This window comes from Melanerpes formicivorus, unplaced genomic scaffold (assembly GCF_026170545.1).
Source record: "Melanerpes formicivorus ecotype bairdi unplaced genomic scaffold, bMelFor1.0.p_v2 SCAF_2, whole genome shotgun sequence".
Classification (NCBI taxonomy): domain Eukaryota; kingdom Metazoa; phylum Chordata; class Aves; order Piciformes; family Picidae; genus Melanerpes; species Melanerpes formicivorus.
This window is the reverse complement of record NW_027142354.1, coordinates 12,772,883-12,799,746: the sequence shown is the minus strand read 5'-3', so window position 1 is coordinate 12,799,746 and position 26,864 is coordinate 12,772,883. Positions and strand designations below refer to the sequence as shown.

Genomic DNA, 26,864 nt, shown 5'->3' with positions numbered 1-26,864 from the left:
TTTGAAAGGTTGATGTTTGGTGATTCTTCCTTTAGGCTTTTCTTGCTGACCTCCAAAATGTGGCTTTATTATATACTGGCTGTCATTACTCCTTGAAAACTTTCTTCCACTTTTTACAAATGATAGTTTATCTGCAGTTAGATCTTCAGTCCTTCCCTGCAATTCTGCTCTTGCTTGGAAACCAACTTACCACCAGGCTGTGTGTCAAATAAATTGAGTCTTCTCTTTAAGTAGGTCCCTGCATCTTCTGATCTGACTGGCTGGAGCTAGGAGCAGGTAATGTCTTCTTTATGCCCTCCTTTGTTCTGCTCCTAAACTGAGCATTTTGGTGAAAATATTTGGTTGCTGAAAGCTGTACAATTTCTTTCAGTCTCTTTCCTGTCGCTCTGAATACTTTGGCTCTGTCCTGCATGTCCATAGTGGAGTATGTTAATGTTGGAGGTAATGTTGCTCACTCTCTGGAAGTTAACTTGCAAAGTTATGGAACATCATGACATTCCTCTAGAAAAAAACGTTGCTGTTTTAAGAGGTAGGTTTATATATAGCTTTTGGCTCCATTTTTTATATTTTAAAATAGTTAGGCATGTCATTACTTGTATTCATTGGGCAATAGTGCAACAAATGTCTGTGTAAGACTCAGTTTTCAACAACCTGGCAATACAAGCTTGTGTTTCTTTGGCAGCTCCCATGCTTGCTTGTGGGTCTTGCTGCAGACCAAGCTGAGCATTATCTTTCTTACATGTGAGCCTTCTGAACTAGACCAACAATAACCCTTTTGGGTTTTGGCATGTTTATTCCCATGTGTGATGCAGTCATTTGCTTCCCACTAAAATCCTCTCTGTCTTGGATCCATTGCTGAGTCATCTCTTTGTAATCTTCTCTTGGGTCATTGGGTCATCCTGGGTCTTTGCCCAGGAACATCTTGCAAGTACAGTATGCAGTAATAGAAAATGAAATATTGTTTGCACTCTTAAATTGCTAATGAAGGCATAAGATAATATGGAACTTTGAGCTTTGGTCCTCTTTACATTCGCCTGTTAATGGTGGTTTGAGATTTAGAAAGTAAGCTTTTATTTGTCTGTAAAATATTTGCCACAGTTTAGGACACTATTTTAAGGCTTTGTCAAAGCTTTTTCCCCCACTGGTGTCTGCTGCAGATAATTTCTCCTTGGAACACCACTTGCAAGGACCAATTCTCTTCTTTCCTTGCTACTCTTACCTGCTTTCATTTTCTTGATTTAAAATAATGTATTTATAGATACTGGCAAGTTAAAAAACCAGTTTCTATAAGAGTATAGACGCTTATGAGTTGAGTCAGTGACTCAAAATGAGAGTCGTCTTTTTTGTATGCTGTTTTACTCACAGCAAGTCAATAAAATACAAAATAAATAAACACAATACAAATAAAATACAAAATAAAGCTCAATACAAAATAAAATCTTAGAATAGACATAGAAGGTTAGGTTTTTGCCCTCATCTTGTTCTTGAGAGGGAACTTTACCAGATGCTTAAGGAAGGACCTCAAGAAACAAGACACTAGTGTAAACCTTCCCCTTGCATATCCTTTCTGCACCTGAAAGTGAATAGCTTAGGGACTTCCAGAGTCCAGGACTATATCTGGGTCATTGTTTCTGATAGCTATCTGTGCACATATCCTTCATAAATTTGTCTAAACCATTTTGAGCTCGTTTTTGGCTTCCATAGCATCCTGTGGCAATGAGTTCCCCAATTGAATTACGTGCTTTGTGAAAGAGGACTTCCTTTTGTTTGTTTAAATCTGCTGCCTGATAATTTCATTGGGTGCCCACTTGTTAGGAGAAATAATACATCACTATTTAGTATTTGCTTTTTCACATTTGTCTTGGTTTTTCTAAAGCTCTACTGCAGTCATCTTAACTCACAGATAGTCATGAGTTTTCCAAGTTAAAAGCTGTAGATTAAGTTGAGGATGCCCCTGCTTGCTGCAGAGGGGGTTGGACTAGCTGACCTTTGGAGGTCCCTTTCAAGCTAGACCATTCTATGATTAGTTAGTCTCAGTATGGAGACTGTTCTGTAACTTGGGTAATACTTTCTCACCCCGTGTTGAATTTGTCCTGGTGTTGCCATGTCTTCATGAGGTAAGGATGACCAAATCAGTATGTATTACTTAAGATGTGGATGCACTGAGATCTAGTAATAATCTGTATTAGTGTAATCTCTTTTGTGTTGCTGTCTTGTGTTGCCACAGAAGCTGGTACGATTTTATGTCTTCATGGCTTCTTGTAACTTGCACTCCCAAGATCTTCAGAGGCCTAAAGCTACTTGGTGTACTCAGTAGAAAGCAGTATCATAGGTTGGAGACCTCTGATCTGAGGGGCACCCAACTTGCACTTTTGAGTTATGGTAGCTGTAGTGGTCGAGGCAGTACTGTGCCAGAGGGCATTCTGATTTGTCTCCTTAAGGTATATACACTGGGACTTAAGCTGATGTGATCTCATTTATTCAACTAGGGAATCTTTGTGGCTACATTTTGCTAGCAGGTCTGGAAGAATCATGTCTGTGTATTGATTCACATCCATATTTGCACAGAGTGGGTTCAGATCATAAGTGCACTCATGGAGGTTTGGGGGTTTTTTAAGTGTGTTTACCATGCTTTGATTTGCATCTCAGAGATGGAGACTATATGGAAAAGATGCACAAGCACCTAATGCATTCCAGCTGTTGCTAGGAATATACCATTCATGGGACTAACCTGGGGCTGGGCCAGTGTGAACTCCCATGAATCAGTGCTGAGTCCTTAGCGCCGTTCTGCTCTACAGATACATCCCTCTTGCACTGCACTGTTTGCTGATGTAGGCATAGGCAGAATAGGTCTCTGTAAGATTTTAACAAAACATTTTTAGACAATATTAAACTTATCATCAGGACTTATACATGAGGACTTAAAGGACTCATGTATAAGTTTATATGTGATATATTGCATAGCATCTAACAGTTTTCACCATAAATTTTCACAGTGTTAAAACATTAGCCCAAATTCATGTATTGAGAGGAAGCTATCTCAGGTCACAGAAAGACATACACAGCAAAGGTACAAGTATCATTTGGATCAATTCTTAGTCTAATACCTGTGTCAAAAATTACCCCTTTTCCAGAATATATTAAAAAGAAGGAAAATAGTAGCAGCCTTAATTCAAATAAGCATCAGGCTTTGTAACTGGAGAGTCCTTTCATACCTAGTACTTTGTGATATTTTTTCCGTGACATTTGATTGGCAAAACCTGCTGCAGACATTCCAGAGCAATACTGGGACATTACTGATTGCTTTTGTCTCTCTCCAATTAAAAGTCAACACTTCTGTTCAGGCTTTTCATGCCATTACCTATTGCTATGACCTCTGAGATGCTCATCATTCAGTTGCCTTGGATTAAAAACAGAGAAATCAATATTCTTCTTTCTTTCCTGTGATCAGGCATATGCTGAAATCCCTACCTATTGCTTGAGGAACTGACTGCTAGCCAGCATTAAACCTGATGCAAACTGAAAATACTGTATCTACACAGTAGGCCAGGCAATTCCAGACTGAAGTTACTGCATGTTCACAGTGTACTCATTCTGAGCAGGCACAGTAATATTGTCAGAGGGAGCAGAAGGTGCCAGGTAGGAGCAATTGCTTAATATTTCTAGAGAAAGTAACCTGGCTTGCATTCTTTTTATTAGAAGCACAGTGGCCTAGATCGGTTGTTACACTGGGCTTTGTGTGTCCATTAAACCTCAGGTGGAGCTTTCATGTCTTGTCTTACTATGGTGTCATGACAGAGAGAACTTCAGAGCAGACTCTCTGCCTAGGAACAGTTAGAAGAAAAAACCAGTTTTGAGTGTGTGGGTCTTGTATGTCCCCATGTAGCACTACAGGCTAGGGTCAGAGTGGCTGAAGAGCGGCCAAACAAAAAGTGACCTGGGGGTAATGGTTGAGAGTAGGCTGAACATGAGCCAACAGTGTGCCCAGGGGGCCAAGAAGGCCAATGGCATCCTGGCCTGTAGCAGAAATAGTGTGGCCAGCAGGAGCTGGGAAGTCATTGTGCCCCTGTACTCAGCACTGGTTATGCCACACCTTGAGTACTGTGTCCAGTTCTGGACCCCTCAGTTTAGGAAAGATGTTGACTTGCTGAACCATGTCCAGAGAAGGGCAACAAAGCTGGTGAGGGGTTTGGAGCACAAGCCCTATGAGGAGAGGCTGAGGGAGCTGGGGTTGCTTAGCCTGGAGAAGAGGAGGCTCAGGGGAGATCTTATTGCTGGCTATAACTACCTGAAGGGAGGTTGTAGCCAGGTGGGGGTTGGTCTCTTCTCCCAGGCAGCCACTAACATCACAAGAGGACACAGTCTCAAGCTGCACCATTGGAGGTTTAGGCTGGATGTTAGGAAGAAGTTCTTCAAAGAAAGAGTGATTGTCCATTGGAATGGGCTGCCCAGGGAGGTGATGGAGTCCCCATCACTGGAAGTGGTTTAGTTGATTAGATGGTGTTTGGTGATAGGTTGGACTTGATGATCTCGAAGGTCTTTTCCAACCTGGTTAATTCAATTCTATTCTATTCTGTTCTATTCTGTGTATGACATGGAGGTTGAGTATATTCTTTCCTGGGCTGAGTATTTCTTCTGCTGTTTGGGTTGCATGAAATTTCTTCTTCAACTTGATCTAGTAAAGAGGTGTACTAAAACAAGGCTTCTCAAAGAAGAGCATTGTGTCTTTAAACTGAGGTGAAAATAATTCCATGGTTTATGGATGTCAGGCATTGTGCCTTTGACTTGAAATAATACTTTGTATGACATGGCATTTTATTTCATCTGTAAACAGGTAACAGTGAGAAGCTTGGAACTGTCAATCAATGCAAACTTTTAAGAAAGTGTTTATTTTTCTCCCCTAGGCTACTCGACACGCAGAAATGGTGGTCATTGATCGGGTCCTTGACTGGTGCAAGCAGCACAACAGAGATTACACAGAAGTGTTTGCGGATTCGGTGCTGTACGTAACGGTGGAGCCTTGTATCATGTGTGCCGCTGCCCTGCGCTTGATGAGTATCCTTTCATGCTGGGGAACCATACCTAAGAATGTTACTCTTTTGGCAGTAAGCCCATAGAGAAGGGCTCTGCCAAGCAGAGCCAACAGGGATACCATCTTGAGGTTTGAGTGTGCACCCACATCCATTTACTGCACGGTAGACAGTAAGAGACTGGAGAATAAAGGAGAAATGGTGCAATTATGACAACAATTTCCTTAGGGATATAAAAGGACATTTTGAGATATCTGTTATTATGTAAAATGACCTAATCTCAGATCAGTGTCAGTTTTGACTGCTGTAACAACCATTAAACCATGGCTGTATGCCTCATGCTTCTTTTCTGAGAAAACCTGGATGTGCATCTTCTGCCATACATCTTATATGTAAGAAGTAAGTTCTGATTTTATGAGGGAGGAACTGTAATGCAGACTAATTTGGTTTGAAAAGTGCAATCACATGTTAGTGAAATTTAATGACGACTTAAATCAAGCTACTGTACTTCTTGCTTGTTTTTCACTTTAACTTAATGCCTTAACTCATTCACATAAATTCCACGGGTCCTATATGGCTGTCGAAATGAGCGGTTTGGAGGCTGTGGCTCAATTTTGAGCATCTCATCTGATGATATGGTAGACACAGGAGAACCATTTGAAGTAAGCTATAAAATGTTTTCCTCTGTTTTTCAGCTAGGGAACTGTGTCTAGCTTTGTTATCATGCTTTAAGAGTGTTACAGATCAGTTTAAGACTGGATGTTAGGAAGAAGTTCTTCACCATGAGGGTGGTGAGACACTGGAACAGGTTGCCCAGGGAGGTGGCGGAAGCCTCATCCCTCGAAGTTTTTAAGGCCAGGCTGGATGGGGCTCTGGGCAACCTGGTCTAGTGTGAAGTGTCCCTGCCCATGGCAGGGTACTTGGAACTAGATAATCACAGTATCACAGTATAACTAAGGTTGGAAGAGACCTTGAGGATCATCGAGTCCAACCTATAAACACAGACCCCATGACTAGACCATGGCACCAAGTGCCACGTCCAATCTCCTCTTGAACACCTCCAGGGACGGTGACTCCACCACCTCCCTGGGCAGCCCGTTCTAATGATGAACGACTTGCTCGGTGAAGAACTTTCTCCTCACCTCGAGTCTAAACCTCCCCTGGCGCAGCTTGAGACTGTGTCCCCTTGTTCTGGTGCTGGTTGCCTGGGAAAAGAGACCAACCCCCTCCCGGCTACAACCACCTTTCAGGTAGTTGTAGAGGGCAATGAGGTCACCCCTGAGCCTTCTCTTCTCCAGGCTGAAGGCTGGAGAATCCTTGAGGTCCCTTCCAACCCTGACAATCCTATGATTCTATAAGAGAACTTGGATGGAAGATGATCAGAAGTTAAGTAAACTTGACTTTGCAAGAAAATAATGTAAATACATTAAGTCCTTAAATTAAAGAAAATTGAGGAAAAGCCTGATGAAAGTCTTAAAGTATTTAAAAGCATGCATCAGGAAGGAAAGGAAAGAATTATACTCATGGATCAAGGTAAGAATTAAATATATCTAAAATATATGTAATACTTGGAACAGTAAGTGTATGCTGCAGGAAGAGATAAGGGAAAATTTGTTTTAAACTGTGGAATGCACAAACATAATCAATAAAGATCAAGTAACTGCAGCTTACTAAGTTACTGGTTTTTAACTGAGCCACTGGAAATTACTGTATTTCTGCTCCCATACATGAGGTAAAATGCATTATCTTAGACCTCCTTTCTATAGTTCAAATCTTAGAATAAATGTAGACTGCCAAAGTAGCAGAGGAGACTTAGTTTAGGTGTCAGGAAACTCTGAACAGTAAAGATACTGAAGGGCTAGAACAGAGTGAGGAGAGTAAGGCATCTCTGTCATTTAAGATAGGCTGGACAAGCATTCAGTGGAGGTACAGTATACACCAATCCAGACACTTTACAGCATTATCCTAGCACATCCATACACCTGTACATATACACAGGGGATTTTTAACATTATATTTGTTACATGGTATGCAGGTGTCAATGCTCCTGCCTCACAGGATACTGATGAGGCCTCACAGAGATCTTTTCCACACTTAACATTTATGATACAATGCATGTTAAAAATAATTAGGTCATTTCAGCATTGTAAATAAGCACTAAAGGCTTAAGGCTCAAACAGACTTTCAGTAGGCAACATTAAGCATCTTTCTGTCAGGGTGTTTGTGAGAGCAGCACCTGAGTTACTCCGTACAGTCAGTACTGTGTAGAGTGTTCATTTACTAACGTTGGCATGTGGTATTTAGTTTTTCTGTTTTCTTTCTCTCAGAAGAAAGAAAGGAGAAGATTCTTGCTACTACAAATCTTTCCCTTGTTTCTGCAGGCAATTGTGGTGGGATGTATAGGTGTAATTCATTATTTTATAGTGGGGGTGGAGATTCATTTAGTGTTAATGACATTCAAACACTTTCTCATTAATGTTCATGGCCTGGTAAAATCCTTCTTGACGTTAGATCAGTGAGGTCTGAGAGGTGACTGTTATGAACAATGAACAGATGTGTGGATTAATGTTTTCTGGCAGAAACCTTATCTACAAATACTTAGGTGTATGTCTTAACATTTCCAAGTGCTTGAGGAGGATCTGAAGTCGGAATACATTAGAAAGAAACACACACATTAGAAAGAAATTAGAGATGGCATAAAAATTTTATAAAAGCCACTAAGAAAGCTTGTTTTGCTAAGTTCCACAGAATCACACAATTATTGAGGCTGGAACAGATGACCTAACACCACATCAGCTAGACCATCTCACTAAGTGCCTTAAACACCTTTCCTTAAACACCTCCAGGGATGGTGACTCCACCACTTTAAGTTACTAGAGAAATTACTTACTCTGCCTCGGGGACCTTGACCGACTGGACAGATGGGCAGAGTCCAATGGGATGGCATTTAACAAGTCCAAGTGCCGAGTGCTGCACTTTGGCCACGGCAACCCCATGCAGAGCTACAGGCTGGGGTCAGAGTGGATGGAGAGCTCCCAAACAGAGAGGGACCTGGGGGTGCTGATCGACAGCCACCTAAACACGAGCCAGCAGTGTGCCCAGGTGGCCAAGAAGGCCGATGGCATCCTGGCCTGCATTAGGAACAGTGTGGCCAGCAGGAGCAGGGAAGTCATTGTGCCCCTGTACTCTGCTTTGGTTAGGCCGCACCTTGAGTACTGTGTCCAGTTCTGGGCCCCTCAGTTTAAGAAGGACATCGAAACACTTGAATGTGTCCAGAGAAGGGCAACAAGGCAAGTGAGAGGCCTTGAGCACAAGCCCTATGAGGAGAGGCTGAGGGAGCTGGGATTGTTTAGCCTGGAGAAGAGGAGGCTCAGGGGTGACCTCATTGCCCTCTACAACTACCTGAAAGGTGATTGTACCCAGGAAGGGGTTGGCCTCTTCTCCCAGGCAACCAGCACCAGAACAAGGAGACACAGTCTCAAGCTGCGCCAGGGGAGGTTTAGACTTGAGGTGAGGAGAATGTGCTGCCCAGGTTGGTGGTGGAGTCACCGTCCCTGGAGGTGTTCAAGAGGGGATTGGACGTGGCACTTGGTGCCATGGTCTAGTCATGGGGTCTGTGTTGATAGGTTGGACTCGATGATCCTCGAGGTCTCTTCCAACCTTAGTTATACTGTGATACTGTGATACTGAGCCTCAACATAGTTTTTTTCAAGTATATTAGGTATTCAATCTGAAAAGGAAATTTTCTGACTCCAAAAAAGTTGAAGTGGAATAGACAGTAAAGTTGTGTACAATTATTCTGTACTTAAGGCATTATTGTGAAGCATGGAGTATGTTACTCTCTGATGTGCTCATGAGCATCATTCTGATTTGAACAGTGCGTTTCTGGCTATCGTGCCAAAGAAGCAGTGGAATTGTTAAAAGCTTTCTACAGGCAAGAAAATCCCAACGGTAGGTTTCACATTAATGGATCCATTTTGGTCCCGACCTCATTTAAAAGAATGCTGGCAGTGGTATTACTGTAATTCACTTCTAATGTTTTTTTCTCCCTATTTCTTCTTGGCAGCACCTAAATCAAAAGTACGGAAAAAGGACCATCGTAATTAGCCCTACTGTGACAGGAGACAGAAGCTTACCAAAAATGAAACATAAAGGTTTTTTCAGCATCCTTTCTTTTGTCTAATGCTCTGTACAGAGTTTTTACTAATAGGATACTTACTACATGTTCCTGTGATTCTATGCATGTGATTTCTTGTTCTCATACATCACCAAACAGCAGAATAAGCAGCTGTTTCTAGAAAGAGGAACATCTGTGGTCCTTGAAGACCTGAGAAAAGACCATTGATTATAACAGTTCGTCATTGTTTTTATACCCCCTCTAGCCTACAACAAATTCTCAGAAGTACCTCCTGAAAGTGACATAGAAATGTAGACAGATGTATCAGCAGAACTGCATGTCTCAGTCTGTGTATGCCACTGCTTAGTGTAAGCAAGCGTCCTGTGGCTGCACAGCACCTTCATACAAAGTTGTGGAGAAACTCCAGAACTCTCTTTAGACTGTGCATTTGTGAACATTAGCATAAGAAATGCTTTACTGTTAAGAATCTGCTAAGAAATAGAAGGTGTTCTCAGCTACTAAAGTGTAGCAACTGAGATGGGCAGGTTTATATGAACACCAGGAAACAAAATTGGTAGTAGTGTAAAGAAAATACATTTCAGACATTTATGTGTTTTTTAGTGTTGGTTGGCTTTATCATTTCCATGTACTTTGCTTGCCCATGCAGTAATTTGTAATCCAGAAGAGGGCCTTACAGTTCCACTAATGAATTAAGAATACAAGTGCAGTTCAGTCTCACTTATATACCTTACTGGATACTTACCTTAAGCACAAAAGTGTTTGTAGTTTATTCTGCTGACATTCAGCAATTTGAGAAATGCCCTTATTTTATTTTTTTGCCATTTAAAAGAGCATTATCCAATTCTGTGATTATAAAAACTGAATACAATTAAACCTTTTAGACAGTTCAAAGAAATACTTTCAGAAGTGTTTGGGTTTTTTTAAACAACACTAAAAGCAATACTTTGACATCATTTGTCCAGGTAGCTTAGAATTTGTACTTTGTGTATTTACTTATTGGTTACAAGGTGATATGGCAAAGAAGTACTTTTACTTTTATTTTCAGAGTTTAGAAGTAGTGTTCCTTCATCACAAGCCCTTTTAACGAACCTCTGTGACTATCATGTTCTCCTGACCATTACCTATTAGCACTCTGAGTCTTCCATAAGAAAAAGGAGTTATGGCTGTGTTGTAGATTTCATCTGCTTCAGAGCTCTGAGGGCTCATGAACCAGGCAGGTAAACTGGAAAAGCTATTTAGAAAAGATCATTTTAATGACTGCCATGGCTTTATGGGAAAGAAACACTCACACCTGTGCTTATGATATTTGGCTGGTGATACAAGATAGCTCTTTATCTATACAGAGCCATATGTTCAGGTCCCAACTGGACCATAATTTTCTTAATACCTTGAAGTCACGGTATCACACACTATCACAGTATCACCAAGGTTGGAAGAGACCTCAAGGACCATCGAGTCCAACCTGTCACCGCAGACCCCTGACTAGACCATGGCACCAAGTGCCATGTCCAATCCCCTCTTGAACACCTCCAGGGATGGTGACTCCACCACCTCCCTGGGCAGCCCATTCCAATGACTAATAACTCTCTCAGTGAAGAACTTTCTCCTCACCTCGAGCCTAAACTTCCCCTGGCACAGCTTGAGACTGTGTCCCCTTGTTCTGGTGCTGGTTGCTGAAGACCAAATAAAAGGAGGCTGTTAGACTTCTGGCTTGTCACAGACATCAGTGTCAGCAGGACTTGGAACCTACATAGTATTTTGGACCAGGACCTTAAATCTCTCAGTGCCTGTTCTTCTGCAGAGGGGCTCAGAACACTTTCCTTCCCCACTGCTTTCTTTCAAAGAAGAATGTTGTCAGCATTTGGATAGTGTGAGAGGAGGAGTTGCACCACTAAGCAGAAAGGTCAGTGCTAGTAGGAAACCCCACACTTTTACGAGTTGTGTCCAGTTCTGCAAGCCTTAAAAATGGGACAGAAATATTTTATAACAGGAGTGAGTGATAACCTGTCACTTAAAACAAATGAAGTTTATCTCAAAGCCTAAAGAGACTGAAGAAGGTGACAAAAATTAAAAACTCCTTGGAGAATGATCAAGGCTAGTGGCACATCACAGAGGAACAGCACAGCAAGCTAGAAAGCTGTTGTATTACTGGAAGGTTATAGAAGATTCTTCTGTTTACTATGCAATGTGAGGAAAACTCCCCAAAAGTCTAATATTGAGGGGTTGGGTGGTGGAGTTTTTTGTGTGTTTTATTGTTTGTTTTTTTCAGGGGGGGTGTTAGGTATTTCAGTGTTTGTTTTTTAAAAAGTATAATAGTTTAATTTTAAAAGTATAATAAACTGCTGATGATTGCAGTGAAAGCAAAAATGTAGCCTGTTCTTAAATCCCTCATGTGAGTTTAGACCAAATGCAGACCCACAGGTACTTCTGTGAAGGAAGTATGGAATGAATGAAGTTGGAATGAAATGAAGCTGGAGGTGGGGAGATTCAGGCTGGATGTGAGGAGGAAGTTCTTCACCATGAGAGTGGTGAAGCCCTGGAATAGGTTGTCCAGGGAGGTGGTTGAGGCCCTGTCCCTGGAGGTGTTTAAGAGCAGGCTGGATGAGGCTCTGGCCAGCCTGATCCAGTGTGAGGTGTCCCTGCCCATGGCAGGGGGGGTGGAACTAGATGATCCTTGTGGTCCCTTCCAACTCTGACTGATTCTATGATAAGGAAGTTCACTGGTGGCTGGAGATGAGCCACTCTGATAGCAGAGCCATGGCGTGACATCTCGGCAGCTGCTGCTCTCTCCTGTTCTTTCCCCACGGGCAGTGTGTTCCTGCCTCCCTGGCAGATAGGCTCCCATTATAGCAGCAGCAGCAATCTATGGAGGCTGGTCCCCTTGGCCTCTACTTGCCATTGCCCTCAGAGGTGTGCTTGGGGCAGTTGTCCCTGTCAGATGTGCTCTCCCTGACCATGAGGTTTGAGTATGTCAGCATTTAGAGTCAGATTCGCAAACTTGAGTGCTCTGCAAGAAATTACAGGAATCCTGTTCAGAGGGCTTTAGGCTCTGGCTCAGAGGAACATGTCAATGGCTAAGCTCAACACAGAGGCTGAAAGAAGGCAGAAGAGAGCCACAACAGTTATAACCTGATGACCTGAGCAGTTCCAGTGCTCCAGATCAGAAAGTGAACTTCACAAGGAAGAGAGTGGGAGCATACAGAAAGGAGAATATCAGAAAAATAATTGACCTCATTTTGGAACAAGATTCAGCAAGCAGATGGTTGCTTATGGCTATGGAAGCATGGGCTTGACTTCTAAAACTTGCTACCAAATAAAATCCTGCAGCAAACCATGCCAGAGGCACCCTAGGAATAAAGACCTGAGGAGCTGCACAGCCAGGAAGATGTGTCGCTGTCTGTTTGCTGGGGACCTAGGTCTCAGGCTTTGGCTTTAGCTCGAAAGAGTGTCAAAAGCAGCAACTTTAATTGTTACTGCCACCTGGAAAACTCAAGAGAAGTGGTTGATAAATGTTGCTATGCATTTCCACAGTGCTTTTAATTATTTTTGTCTATTTGTGTCTAGGTTGCTGCATAGCAGGCCTCAAGAGCAGCAGTAAATATATTCACTCTTTCATTTAAAGAAGTTTAAATGGTTCACATAATTTTGTCCCTGGCCGCTTGAGAAGCAGCTACGTGGGCTGCAGCCTTACATTTACCTTGGACTGCATTTTTGCCATTTTATCACAGGCAAACACGATTTTATTTCAGCCTTTGGTTTGCCTGTCAATAGTCTGACATCAAAATATATTGAACCAGCTAAGAGGGCAAGGAAGCAAAACAACACGGCTTTGTCTCTGCTAAAGCGATTACAATTGACAATCCAAGGCTATAATAAATACGTCTTGTGACTTGCAGACTAGAGGAGAGCCTGAATTTAAATTATAGCTTTGGGTTTTGAAATGCTCACTGATCCATTCCACTCCCATTAAGAGCGCCTTCCGCTCTGCAAAATTAAGTGATCTCTTTACATGACAGTTTAATTTAATTAATTTCTTGTTCAATATGTACATTTATGGAGTTTCTCCATTAAGCTCTTGAAATGGCTGTAGCTCCTCTGCGTTAATGTAAATGCTCCGTGGCCCATAATTACCTCTGGCAGGCTTGGGGCACTGATAAAAAGATTGTATTTTTAAAAACTCAAGTCTTCAAACTTCCCCGGTGCTTGGCAGGAAAGCTATTTCTGTGTTTGCTTTGGAGCAGGGCTGAGGAGCCTGCAGCCAACAGCTCCAGTGTAGGCAGGAACTGTTACATTTTAGAAGAAAATACATTTGAGGCTAAATGAGAGAAAGGGAGAGGAAGACAGTGAGAGAGTACTAGAAGCAGCTGTTTGTTTGTTTTGCCTTGTGGCTGCCAGGATATACCCTTATCATTAAAGTGCATCTAGAAATGAGGTATTTTCTATGAAATTACTTTGCAAAACACAGATCTTTATCTTTTTAAGGGGCTGCCCCAAAGTGAGTTTATCTTCCTCTTTCACAATAGCTCTCTGCTAGCCAAGAATGCTGGATTCCCCCCTTGCCTCCTCCTCCCTCCTTTCTAAAAATGAACTTTTCAGGGAAATATGGAATTCAGAGAAGTTTGAAGGAGAGCAGATGGCCAACAGTGATCCAATAGGATGCAAAACTTAGGTAGTTGCTTGGCAGACAAGTATAAGTGAGCCTGTGATGTTTCCATAGTGATGTTTTCATATGGTGCCTTCCTTTTGTCTTTTAAAGATCTAAGTGATTAAAACAAAGGGATAAAGTGAAGGGTTCTGTAGACCAGAAGTTTAGTGTGGTATAATGAATTCTGCCCTTCGCAGGGCCAGTGGCTTGGACTTAACTGCTGCTTTCCAGCTGAAGAGTGGTGCACTAACCTCAGCTCACACTCACCAGCCTCAGTTGCTGTGGCACTTGTAGAGGCTGCCCTTGTTGCTGGGTAAAGCAGGAACAGCTTCTGAAATGAAGATGTGACTTGGACTGTAGTGCTCTTGGAGGGGCAGTTGCTACGGCTCTGATTCTCGTGGTGTCAGGATTTCACAGTTACATGTGGGGGAAGGTTTGCTGTGGCTCTTCTCTAACTTGCAGAGCTTCCTCTACGTGCAAGGAGGCAATGTAGTAAAAATTGATGCTTTCCATGACTTTGATTCCTACTTTCTCTTTTGAAGTCTGAGAGGTAAAAGTGAGATTAATTTGTGAGGATATAAACAACAGCCATTATCTGTGCAGCCACAGTAGGGAGAGGCAATATTTTTTACTGAGTAAAATAATAGTTGGAAAAAAATGGGCAAGCTTTCCAACAACCAGCTATAGGGGCACAGAGTTCAAAAGCTTACCAACTTTTTCCACACACCTAATGCAAAAGAAAACAAGTACATGTTTGCATATACCATCACCCTGAAAACCTTGCTTTTCTTGGAGGAAAAAAAATAACCTGGACAACTTTGTCCACCAGCTGGTTTGAACAGGAAGAAACGTAGGAAAGTGGACTGGTGGCAAACTCTGATTCCTCCGCCCCTCTGCACAGACATGTCACTCTGTGTGCCAGCACTTTTTCCTTTACTAAAAGCCTCTCAGCAAGGTGCTGAATGCAGCAGCTCATTTACAAAGCCCTTCACCCTTCAGCAGGGAGACTCTCTCAAGGAGAAGCACTTTCCCAATAGGAGTGCTGTTGGATAGCAGGGGAAGAAGGTCACATTACCCGTGGTTTATGAGTCCCAGCACAAACTCCCCAAAAGCTGTGGTGTAAGCAAAGGCAGTCAGTTTAGCCTGGCAACAAAATTACTCAGCTGTCCTTCTTCTGTTTCTCTATAGCCAATGGCATCCTGGGGTGTATTAGAAAGGGTGTGGTTAGTAGGTCAAGAGAAGTTCTCCTTTCTCTCCAGTTCTGGGCCTCTCAGTTCAAGAAGGACCTCAGGGAACTGCTTGAAAGAGTCCAGCACAGAGCCGCAATGAAGATTCAAGGAGTGGAACATCTTCCTTATGAAGAAAGGCTGAGGGAGCTGGGTCTCTAGCTTAGGTGACCTCATTCATGTGGATAAATATGTAAAGGACAACTGCCAGGAAGACAGAGCCAGGCTCTGCTCAGAGATGCCCAATGACAGGGTAAGGGGCAGCGGGTGCAAGCTGGAGCACAGGAGGTTCCACGTAAATATAAGGAAAAACGTTTTAACTGTGAGGGTGACAGCACACTGGAACAGGCTGCTCAGAGAAGTTGTGGAGACTCCATCTCTGCAGACATTCAAAATGTGCCTGGACACATTCCTGTGTGAGCTGCTCTAGGTGGTCCTGCTCTGGCAAAGGGTTGGAACTAGATCATCATTCTGTGATTCTGTGAAACTCTGCTTTGTAGTAGCCAACTTCCTATTACTAAACCTGCCCCTGGAGACAGCAAATACTTGCTTTTTAAAGAAATTAATTTTCTTGCCCCCTGCAACTTCCTTCCAGCCATGCTATGCAGCACTTGTACTGGCAGCAGCAGCAGCAGCCTGAATGGATCGTTCAAAACTATACCTGTTTAGTGCACTTTTTAACATTTAGATGTGTTTATCCCATCAGGGAGCTCCATCAGGATGCTCAAGATGCCTGTGACAGTGAGGAAGGCTAAAAGCTCCCAGCCATGTCACAGCAAAACCTTGAATACTTATTATGCAGGGCACTTTCACCATAAAGAAAAATCTGGCAAATTTGGTGTGGACAGCTGCAGTTCAAGAAGTTTCAACCTATGGATTTACTAATAGATTACAGTCTTTGCAGTGCCACTGTGCCACAGGGAGCAGTTAGGTTATGGCATTGCAATGGGTTGGAGCAAGTGGAGCAACTGACTCTCCCATTTTTACCTTAAACCTATGTTGTGGGTGTTTCCTCAGTGCCCACTCACTTCACTTTCAGTTGTACTGAAAGTTTATTTGGTTCATTCCTGCAGGTCTTAGTCTAGGGGTAGGGGTGAGTCTTTAATCCTTCTTTATACCCTGTGTCAGAACTACAGAGTGCTCTGCTGAGGAGCGGTGCCTCCCTGTTGATCTCACCCTGTATTTTTTCATTGTGTGCCCTCTTTTCTCTCCCACTGCCCCTGAGAGCAGTGAGGAGCTGCACTGTGTAGCTGAGGAGCAGCAGTGACGAGGAGCCTCTGTCCTCCTGCCTTTCTGCTGCTCCAGCTAGAATGATGCCAGCTACCAATAACCCACAAGGAGCCTAATGAAACAGGAATCTGGCATTAACACATGTATATAGTTGCCATGTATTGAACTGACAGATGACATTTGGAACGAGCAGCCCCTCTTTAGTTTTTAAAGCTAAATACTCTCTTGAAATAGTCTTCTCCGTTAGTCTTAAAGCTGATTTCCAGCCCAGACAGGGCCAGCTGTGATTTTTACACATTTCTGGGCACAAGGTCAGATTCCTAGCAGCTGTAAGATTTTCTTTGCAATGAACTGCACAATTAGTGAACAATAAACAGTTACCTGCCTTCCAGATTACTTTGGACTCTACGCTTATTTTTCCCTTGCTACCTTTCCATGTAGAATTCTTTCTGCAAGAAAAATACATGGAGTTTGGCAAAGGGGTTTTAATTAACTTCACCTACTACCTAGTCCCACCCATCTACATTTTTATCTGCAGTATCTACAGTAACAAGGTGACAGAAGGAAGCTCCAAACACCTTCAGCAATAGTTTGTTCAGAGGCAACAAAGACTCAGCTTTAATCTTGGAGACAAATACCTCAGACATTATATTTTAGGAACAGTAAAGAGTGTGAAGGGACTCAGCTCATCCAACTCAAAAGCACAGAAATTATGGTAAAATGCAATTCCTTTACACCTTCAAATTGCTGTCAACACTTTCAATAACATACTTATGATCACTTCCATTTCCAACTCCAGAAATACTGAAAAAAAAAAAGAGTGCCCAAACTTTATCAAAGTTGTACTTAGACAAGTACTTGGCTGTTACCTCATATGCCTCTTCATGAGTTTCATTTATAAAGGTCCAGAAAACATCATCTGACCGTTGTTTATTTAATGTCTTTTCAAAGTCATTCCATCTTAACACTCAGATGTTATTCCCCTACTGCTATGCTGACATTTCAAGCTTATTCTCTGCAGCTAAAAGAGCAAAAATTAAGCTTTCCAAGATGCAGAGAAGTTGATAACTAGATGGCTACTACTGACTGAGGGGAGGGAAGCATCTTCCATGGATGTATGCCAGGCAAAAGCACGTAGTAGATGGGATAGTTTCACATTCTTTCAATGACTAAACCAAGGCTGGAAAAAAGGTAAAGTCTCTTGAAAGATGCTTTCTGCAGCAGCTAAGGCAAGAGCAGCCAAAAGCATGGTCAGCAACCCTCTTGCTCTGCATCAGATTTGCCAGGAGTCACAGCCACACGGGAGCCACAAGAGGAGCAAGAGCCTGCAGAATATTCAAGTCAGAGGGATGCTTTCTCCTTTTTTTTTTAAGTTGAAAAAAAAAATCTTCAATGATTTACATATGAATTGCTTCTAATGAGGACACATAGCTCAGTTTTCCAGCAGACTTTCAACAAGGCCAAAATTAAGGATACAATTACATGGCAGAATACCGAGATCTTCATGGTTTTTATGTCAACAGTGAAGTCAGCCTCTGCTGGTGGGTGGGAAGCAGCTCTCTTTAGGGATGTTGAGCTGGTTGGTTTTCTGATTACTTCAGAGAATTTTTTAAATAGCAAATTATAATAACAGGCCTGTAGACTCTCTAGCAGCTTTCTGATTAATGTGAACCTCAAGATGAGTTCCTAAGTTCTTGTTCATGCCTTATGCCGTTGGTACATTTTCTAGCTGCTATTTTAACCTGTGTCTTCCGAGTCACATTAGTCGAAAGAATTGGCCAGTAATTTCATTATTGCAAATGGAGCATCAGTGAGTTATTTCCTAGGAAAGAGAGTTAAGAAAACCCAACACTGCAATGAATGCTGAAACAGAACCCTTTTGCTTTGGCCTTTCAAAGATTTTTCCATATGACAGGAGCCAAGTGAGACTGAAAGGGTTTAGAAAATTCTATTAGAAAGTCATCTTCACCCAGAGCTTTCTCTGAGAGCAGAGGTTTTATGGCTCCTTTTCATTTTTCCTCTGCTTTGGGACTACCTAACTGTTCCCTAATGTCCTGCAGAATTACAGGTATTTTCAATTTGTTTAAGAGACTTTGAGTGTGTTCAGCTGTACAAATGACTCAGATTAGTTAAAAGATTTTAGAACTGGAAAAATACATCCTTAAGGTTCACAGGGTTTGTAGCCTGTGTGACAGATTATGATGCACAGGAATCGTGTAACGCCCTGTGCTTGCCTTTCTTCCTGAACTGTACTGCAAGAGTTCCCAGACATTTTTCCATGGCTCTTAACTGTTGATTTGCCAACATCTTCTAAGCAAAGGATTCTCTACTATTGGCTTCTTATAGAAATGTAAGTATGAGGTAGTTGTGCATCTGAGTCCATTAAGCAAGAGACCCTCACTCTATTGCTTCTTCATAACCAAATAGCATGATAATTTAGAACAGTAATATTTAGGATCTGAGCAGATTAATTAACAGAATTACAGCATAAAGGATTCTAAACTGAGGCAATGAGCCTGGAAAGGTTTTGAAGCCCTGTTACATCCAAAAGCACTATGAGGTGAAGAGCATAGCAAGTTCTATGATCCATCTCTCCAACTTTATACTATCATCTTTTGTCTCCACAGTGTATCTTGTAGGGACTTTGGGAGGGCCATCCATGTGCTACAGATGAAAATCAAGCCTTGCTGCACCTGCTAGTGGGCTGAAATATAGTCTGCCCATGCCTGACTCCTCCAGACCATCCTGGACACAAAATAAGCTAGCAAGTGTGCCTGGACTTTTCACATCAGAGATCTCCAGAACATATCCTGAGGTCATGCAGTGTAGGTACCATAAGCTGTGGAGATGGCATTGAAGTTTTGATGTTGCAAATGAACTTACGACCCCTCTTAAAGTTGAGCTATACCTTGTGTGAGGACCCTGCCCCTTAGCATCTTGTCTGAACTGGGCTGCCACTGCCTTAACACTTTCCAGGTAGTGCCTTCCAGGGTTAGTATTTCATGCAATCCATGAAGCATCCAAGTGCTACTGCAATTTGGCAGCCAGTACCAGAGGACATAGTCTCTGGCTGCGCCAGGGGAGGTTTAGGTTGGATATTAGGAAGAAGTTCTATACAGAGAGAGTGATTGCCCATTGGAATGGGTTGTCTGAGGAGGTGGTGGAGTCACCATCACTGGAGGTGTTCAGGAGGAGACTTGATGGGGTGCTTGGTGCCATGGTTTAGTTGTTTAGGTGGGTTGGATTGGTTGATGGGTTGGACACAATGATCTTGAAGGTCTCTTCCAACCTGGTTTATTATTCTATTCTATTATTCTATTAATCTTCTGCCCCCAAGATAAAAAGACCAGAAATAGAGGGAAATAAGAGAAGGGGGGGAAAAAAAGGCACAGAAAGGAAAAACTCAAACACACCACACAGCTTGGTGTCATCAGCAAACCTGCTGAGGGTGCACGCAATGGACAGTGGCATTCAGTGCACCCTCATCAAGTTTGCTGACCACACCAAAGCTGTATGGTACAGCAGACATGCTGGAGGGAAGGGATCCATCCAGAGGGACCTTGACAGGCTGGAGAGGTGGGCCCAAGCCAACTTCATGAGGTTCAACAAGACCAAGTGCAGGGTCCTGTATCTGGGCCAGGGTAATCCCAAGCACCGATACAGGCTGGGCAGCAACTTGCTCGAGCGCAATCCTGAAGGAAAGGACTTAGGGGTGCTGGTGAATGAAAACCTCAACATGAGCCACCAGAGTGCACTTGCAGGCCACAAAGCCAATCACATCCTGGGCTGCATCAAGAGAAGCATAACCAGCAGGTTGAGGGAGGTAATTCTCCCCCTCTACTCTGCTCTGGTAAGACCCTACCTGGAGTACTGTGTCCAGATCTGGAGCCCTTATTACAGGAAGGATATGGACATGCTGGAGCATGTCTAGAGAAGGGCCACGAGGATGAGCAGAGGGCCAGAGAACCTCTCCTATGAGGACAGACTGAGGCAGTTGGGGCTGTTCAGTCTGGAGAAGAGATGGCTCCCAGGAGACCTTATTGTGGCCTTCCAGTATCTGAAGGGCAAAAGCTGGTGAAGGACTTTTTAGGGTGTCAGGTAGTGATAGGACTAGGGGGAATGGAAAAAAACTAGAAATGGGTAGATTCAGATTGGATGTTGGGAAGAAATTCTTCACCATGAGGGTGGTGAGACACTGGAACAAGTTGCCCAGGGAGGTGGTGGAAGCCTGGAGGTTTTTAAGGGCAGGCTGGATGTGGCTCTGATGTAGTGTGAGGTATCCCTGCCCATAGCAGGGGGGTTGGAACTAGATGACCCTTGAGGTCCCTTCCAACCCTAACAATTCTATGATTCTATGAAACAAACAGAATATATGACAGGTCAGAAGGCCACAAGTACAAGATGCTAATACACAACATCACTAAAGCCTCGATCCTGTGAAATGCGCAAGCATGCACGGGAGTCTGTTTTACTTAGAAGTAAAGACAACAGTCCTGTTTCCAATACATTCATTTCCTAACCTCCTTTTGCTAAAAGCATGTTTGTTTTAAAATTAATTACTTTGGAAAGAGATAAGACAAATGGGTGTGCTGGAGTTGGAGGAAAAATAAATACTAATTTCAAAAACTCCCCATGCACACATGGAACATGGTACAGACCTGGTTTCTGCTTCTCAGCTTGTCCTAGAGGCTGAAAGAGAATAAATGGACTGAAGTGGTTCTAGCCTCCACAGTAGGTTGCACCAGAAGATCTGCACCCTTTGTCCTTCAAGGTAGAGAGCAAGACAAAGGAGGTGTAATTGTAATGAGCCACACTATCCACATATTCCATTTTTTTTACTTGATCTTTGTAGTAGTTTAACACATCCTGCATTTGGGGAGGCTCAAAGTCTGGCATGCCAAAGCTTGGGATTGGACTGGATTGGATGCAGTCTTTGTGCTGTGGGAGAGCTAGCTGTTAAAAACCATTTCCAATAGATTTTGCTCTCCACCACTTCTAACCACTTTCTAGAAACCAGTGAACTGATGCTTGTGTTGGCAAGTGGCTTCACTACTCCAGGTAGACTCATAGTGGGAAACCTTACCAGCTGTAAAAATCACTTTTCTATGCCCACTTTCCCCTTCCCTCTTCCCCTAGAAGTCCTGCTGGCTCAATGTGTCTATATCCCACTGAGTATATTTGGCTGTGCATCCCTGCTCCCTACGTTGAATGTACAGCAACTGTGCTTCAGCGATCACACCCTTCTTGTTCTGCTCAGCAGCCACAAGCTCAGAGCCCCAAAGTTCCTCTCCCCCACCAGATGTGTATGTCTCACATGTGTTAATAGTATTAAGAGCAATTTAGACTTTTGCTCTGTAGAGCAGAGGTACCTTTTCTTTCCAGGGTATGTATTTTCAGCGTGTCCTCACTGGCCACCATTTTCAGATCTGTTGGCTGTTCCTGTGCCACAGTGTAATACGCAAAGGCAGATGATCCAGTTCTCAGTGTTTTTGCTGGAAGGGATATAAATCATACTGTAGGTATTATTTCTTCACATGTTGTGTCATTTGCTGAACAATTAATTGTTTGTTACTGAAGGATTAATAAGCGAGCCAAGGCTACAGAACACAATGTGGAGATGACAATGCAGGTCTTTAATACTGTAATACTATTTCATGTAAAACCATGCTAAAGTGTGTTTTCCCTTCAGTCCAAAAGTGGCAAAGATACCAAGAGCCCATACATCCTCTCTAAATAATGTGCTACAGACTGATGGTAAGTGGCATTGTCACAAACCCATATTAAAATATCTCATATGTATAGACTATATAGACTATCAATTATAACAGCTCAAAGTCAATGTGAATGTACAGCTACTTTACTATCCAATGCATCTCATCTTTCTGAGAAAATGCTGGTTTGCTTCCAAGCCAAGTTAACACAAAGTCTAAGTTTTAGCCATACCAAAATCTAAATATCTGCATGCAAGACATGCACAGTTACACGGAGGTGCAACACAAACGATACACCAATGAGTAATAACCCATTAGTTTTTAACTGAACTCCACAGAGAAAAGACTTATCATGGATGCTCTGGCAGGTAAATTGAATTGCACTTCTTTCAACAAACATGACTCTGGGGCAGGAGTTTGGACAGATATCTTCATAACATACCACAGCTCAAGATGAAGACTGCTGTGGCCTAGTGTGGGCCAGAAAGCAAACAGCCATTTCAAAGGGTTGAACTTTTGTCAAGTGCTTTGAAAGCTGCTTGAGGGGCAACAGGTGCTGGTCCCTTCCCAGGGTAGTATCACAGAAAGCCTGATTGTGTGGTGAGCACTGGTTCCACCAGCCAGTGGAGAGGACCAAACAAACTACTCACTTTGGCCACGGCAACCCCATGCAGAGCTACAGGCTGGGGTCGGAGTGGCTGGAGAGCTCCCAAACAGAGAGGAGGGACCTGGGGATGCTGATCGACAGCTGCCTGAACATGAGCCAGCAGTGTGCCCAGGTGGCCAAGAAGGCCAATGGCATCCTGGCCTGAATTAGGAACAGTGTGGCCAGCAGGAGCAGGGAAGTCATTGTGCCCCTGTACTCTGCTTTGGTTAGGCCACACCTTGAGTACTGTGTCCAGTTCTGGGCCCCTCAGTTTAAGAAGGACATCGAAACACTTGAACGTGTCCAGAGAAGGGCAACAAGGCTGGGGAGAGGCCTTGAGCACAAGCCCTGTGAGGAGAGGCTGAGGGAGCTGGGATTGTTTAGCCTGGAGAAGAGGAGGCTCAGGGGAGACCTCATTGCCCTCTACAACTACCTGAAAGGTGGTTGTGGCCAGGAAGGGGTTGGTCTCTTCTCCCAGGCAACCAGCACCAGAACAAGGGGACACAGTCTCAAGCTGTGGCAGGGGAGGTTTAGACTCGAGGTGAGGAGAAAGTCCTTCACTGAGCGAGTCATTCGTCATTGGAATGTGCTGCCCAGGGAGGTGGTGGAGTCACTGTCCCTGGAGGCGTTCAAGAGGAGATTGGACGTGGCACTTGGTGCCATGATCTAGTCATGAGGTCTGTGGTGACAGGTTGGACTCAATGATCCTCGAGGTCTCTTCCAACCTTAGTGATACTGTGATACTGTGATACCCTCCCTCCCATTATTGCCAAACTGTGTTGATCTCATGCTCTATGGAAAACACGGCTGTTGCCAGCACAGCAATTGTGCTGCAGGAAAACTCGCCTCCAGATAATTTTATCTTCATTTATTCAGAAAAAATAAAATAAAAAAGCTAAAAGGTGAAGGCTGTTGAGACATTGGAACAGGAATTATTTCACAGTAAGAAAATACTTTGCATGTTTCTAAGGACATCCTGCACAGATCCACAGAGTACTCAAGAGAAAGCTTTCCTGAGGACCCTGCACCTCTACACTTAACCTGGTAGTGCAAAGCTGTTATATCAACCTGTCCCCTCACCCTGGAAAGGCAGAGTACAAGTTAATTGGAAAGACTGGGCATGGCATGGGCAACTGGGGAAAGCGAGCAAGCAGAGGAAACAACTGGGCGACCTTTCTTTCTATGCTAACTTTACATCTTGTTTTTTATAAATTTTTTTCTAACCTAAAGTTGAAACTCTTCCATATTCCAGCTCTGTGGTCTCACTGTTTACCTGGTTCACAAGGTACCCTTCTCACATATGCACAACATTTCTCATTTGTCTGTTTTTTTATATTAGTATATTCATACTTAAACTAAACAATAACTGGTAAACTGGCAAGCTGCACCAGGGTAAGAGTGCTCACCAAGTTGTAACAGGAGCACAGTCATGATCAAGACATCATAATAACACCCAGGAAAGGAAGGATGCAATACGGAGCCTGAGGCTTCACTTGCCTCTGCCACTGACCCACACAGACAGGGCAAGAACTGCTCAGCATCTCCTTTTGCACCTCTGAGTTACAGCACACTCAGCTGTACATCAGCTGGGGCATTTGAGGCTAAACTTGTGTAAACCAGTTTTGATTTCTTCCATCATGTCTCTCATAAAGCGCAAAGCACCTCCATGGAAAGGCAGCTGACAAACAAATTCCTCTGTGACATAATGAATTCACAAACCCCCTACAGTTTCACTGGGGAAGTTTGGGGAAAAATACCTTCAGTCACCAAGGGCCAAGCCCACCAAGAGGGAGAATCACTCCATTTCCTCTGCCTTAGGGCATGACAATCTTCTGCACCTGCCCAGGGAGGGGGCTGAAAGGAGATGCCTGCTGAGAGCTGGGAGGGAGAAGCTAGGGGGAGGGACACATCCATCCACCCAGGGCACCAGCACAGCAGCCCACTGCACCCACGCTGAAGCACGCAGGTCACTGCCTCCTTGTTTCCCTTGGAAATCACTGCCAGCTTCCCCATGGAGCTTTGTGCCACAGTACCACGGAAAGCTCTGTGCACAGAGAGGTATTGCCCCTCCACACAGGAAAGAAGTACAAGGCTTTTTCCAGCATTCAGATGCTGTTTTTAATGTGACTCAGCTCTGCAGAGTCCATAAGGATGACATGGATTGTGCTTTATTAGCAGTTAGGTTAATGTTTGGAAATAAAAAGACTGATGGTTTTATCTGTTTAATCATTTGGTGCTGCCAAGAGCAACCATAAGCACAGCCCAACAGTGCATGAAGGGAGTACAGCCTCACATTCATTTTCCACCACTAACATCCAAACATTAGCATACAAGTTGTGGAGCAGGCTGGCAGGGGCAGGCATCCAGGATCACAGCTATTGGAGTGACTCAGTGATCATAATTCTTCATGGAGATTTTCAGCTTTCCTGCAATGGAAGGAAATAGGGGTGGATGAGGTGGGCTAATTTCAAAATCTGGCAGTTCATTTGTGTTTGCCCAGCTTTCCTTTCAGCCTCAGCTGAACTAGGCTACGGAGCTGAGGACTAAAAGACTCCTCTATTTTTCCCTCACTATTCCTTCACTTCTCTGTGTGGATCCTCCCTCTTTTTTTCTTAAATCTCTTCTTCTTGGTTATACTCTTTTGCAAACAGTAGCTGCAATGCAGATTCACCACAAGGAACCAGGCGATGCTTCCGACCTGCCCTACACAACCAGCAGCAGCTATAGCAATTGGTTATGAATGGCGGGGTCGCACAGTCAGATGGCACCCAGACCATATTGCATGTGGCAGCTCCCATCAGTGCAAAGAACATAATCACAGAATGTTAGGGGCTGGAAGGAACCTCAAAAGCTCATCGAGCCCAACCCCCCTGCCAGAACAGGATCACCTATATCAGGTCACACAGGAACACATCCAGGTGGGTCTTGAGTATCTCTAGAGAGGGAGACTCCACAAGCCCCCTGGGCAGCCTGCTCCAGTGTTCTGTCAACCTCACAGTGAAATTTTTTTTCCTCATGTTTCCATGGAACTTCCTATACCTCAACTTCCACCCATTGCCCCTTGTCCTGTCATTGGGCATCACTAAGAAGAGCCTGACTCCATCCTCTTGGCACTCACCCTTCAGATATTTATAAGTATGACTGAGGTCATCCCTTAGTCTCCTCCTCTCCAAGCTAAATAGCCCCAGCTCCCTCAGACTTTCCTCAGGAGTTCCACTCCCTTAATCATTTTTGTGGCTCTGTGCTGCACTCTTTCAAGCAGTTTCCTGAAGTTTTTCTTAAAGTGAGAGGCCCAGAACTGGACACAATATTCCTGAGACAACAGAAGCCAATGTATGCAAGGATGTTTTCTTAACAGATGATAGCTACCTCAGATAGGGTTTATCACCCTTTAACACTAAGTAAGGGCAGCTGTTAGATTCACTGATCCTTTGAAACACACATAGAACAGAGTTTGGTGGGTTTTGCCCAAGTTACACAAAACATCTCTTCTGTACACAAAGTCAAGGGGGAGAGAAGCCAATCATAGTGGAGTTGTACTCCATGAAAAGCTTCCTTGGATGAGTGAACACATGCCTTACCACTTCTGGAAGGGTGCGTGACTGTCTACATAATGGCCCAGCTGGCCCAACAGTTCCATCTAGTACTGTGCTGTTGCAAGAGCACTACAGAATTTATAACCAGCCACATAAAGTGCACTTTATGAAAGCTTCTCAGCACCCACACTGGTGGGCTGTCACACAGGGGACAGACTAACCACACTGAGACAGAGCTTCTGCAGGGCTGGCAGACATGAAACACAAGGATTTGAGACCCCTAAAGCTTCTGCATCTAATTCCTTTATCCTTCTTGCATTCTGTTGGTATCTACTCTTTCCAGCCAAAAGGCCAGTAACAGCAGCCCATGTTCTTGACCACCTTCTCATATGCATGTGATATCTCTAAGAGAGAAGATGCTGTCAGGAGCAGCTGCCCATGGCTTTAACAAGTCAGCTCAGCACTTTAAATCCCTTTTTTTCACTACCAGAGTTATGCTGTTTGCTAGTCTAAAAATAAGCAGAGTCTGAGCTCTGCCCACTCTCCCTGCCTTTCCTTGTATACTTATCAGAAAAATAGCTGGAGCATAACTCCCACACATTGCACAAGATCCAGACTCAAGCAGCCTTAAAGAAGACTTTTTCCTGTCCCAAGTCTATGCTAGAACTAGTCAAAAATTAACACTTACGAGACTGTAACATC

At 43.5% G+C, this 26,864-nt stretch overlaps 1 protein-coding gene and 1 long non-coding RNA gene across 3 annotated transcripts in view; one reads left to right on the top strand and one right to left on the bottom strand.

Annotated features, from left to right (window-relative positions):
- Nucleotides 1–22,989, top strand: part of ADAT2 (adenosine deaminase tRNA specific 2) — a 27,535-nt gene extending 4,546 nt beyond the window's left edge. Inside the window, exons 3-7 of one of the 2 annotated variants that reach the window (XM_068150912.1) lie at nt 4,905–5,055; nt 5,586–5,692; nt 8,909–8,981; nt 9,097–9,184; nt 18,897–22,989. In XM_068150912.1, the coding sequence (XP_068007013.1) occupies nt 4,905–5,055; nt 5,586–5,692; nt 8,909–8,981; nt 9,097–9,137 (372 nt within the window). In that variant the 3' untranslated portion in view covers nt 9,138–9,184; nt 18,897–22,989. Of the gene's footprint in view, nt 1–4,904; nt 5,056–5,585; nt 5,693–8,908; nt 8,982–9,096; nt 14,803–18,896 lie in introns of those variants that run through there. The other variant, XM_068150905.1, reaches the window with a different exon arrangement.
- LOC137447438 (uncharacterized) overlaps nt 20,930–26,864 on the bottom strand; it is a 25,636-nt gene continuing 19,701 nt past the window's right edge. The window contains exons 3-5 of the long non-coding RNA XR_010988871.1: nt 24,958–25,052; nt 21,639–21,761; nt 20,930–21,033 (exon numbers count right to left, since the gene is read on the bottom strand). This is a non-coding gene — a long non-coding RNA (uncharacterized lncRNA). The remainder of the gene's footprint in view (nt 21,034–21,638; nt 21,762–24,957; nt 25,053–26,864) is intronic.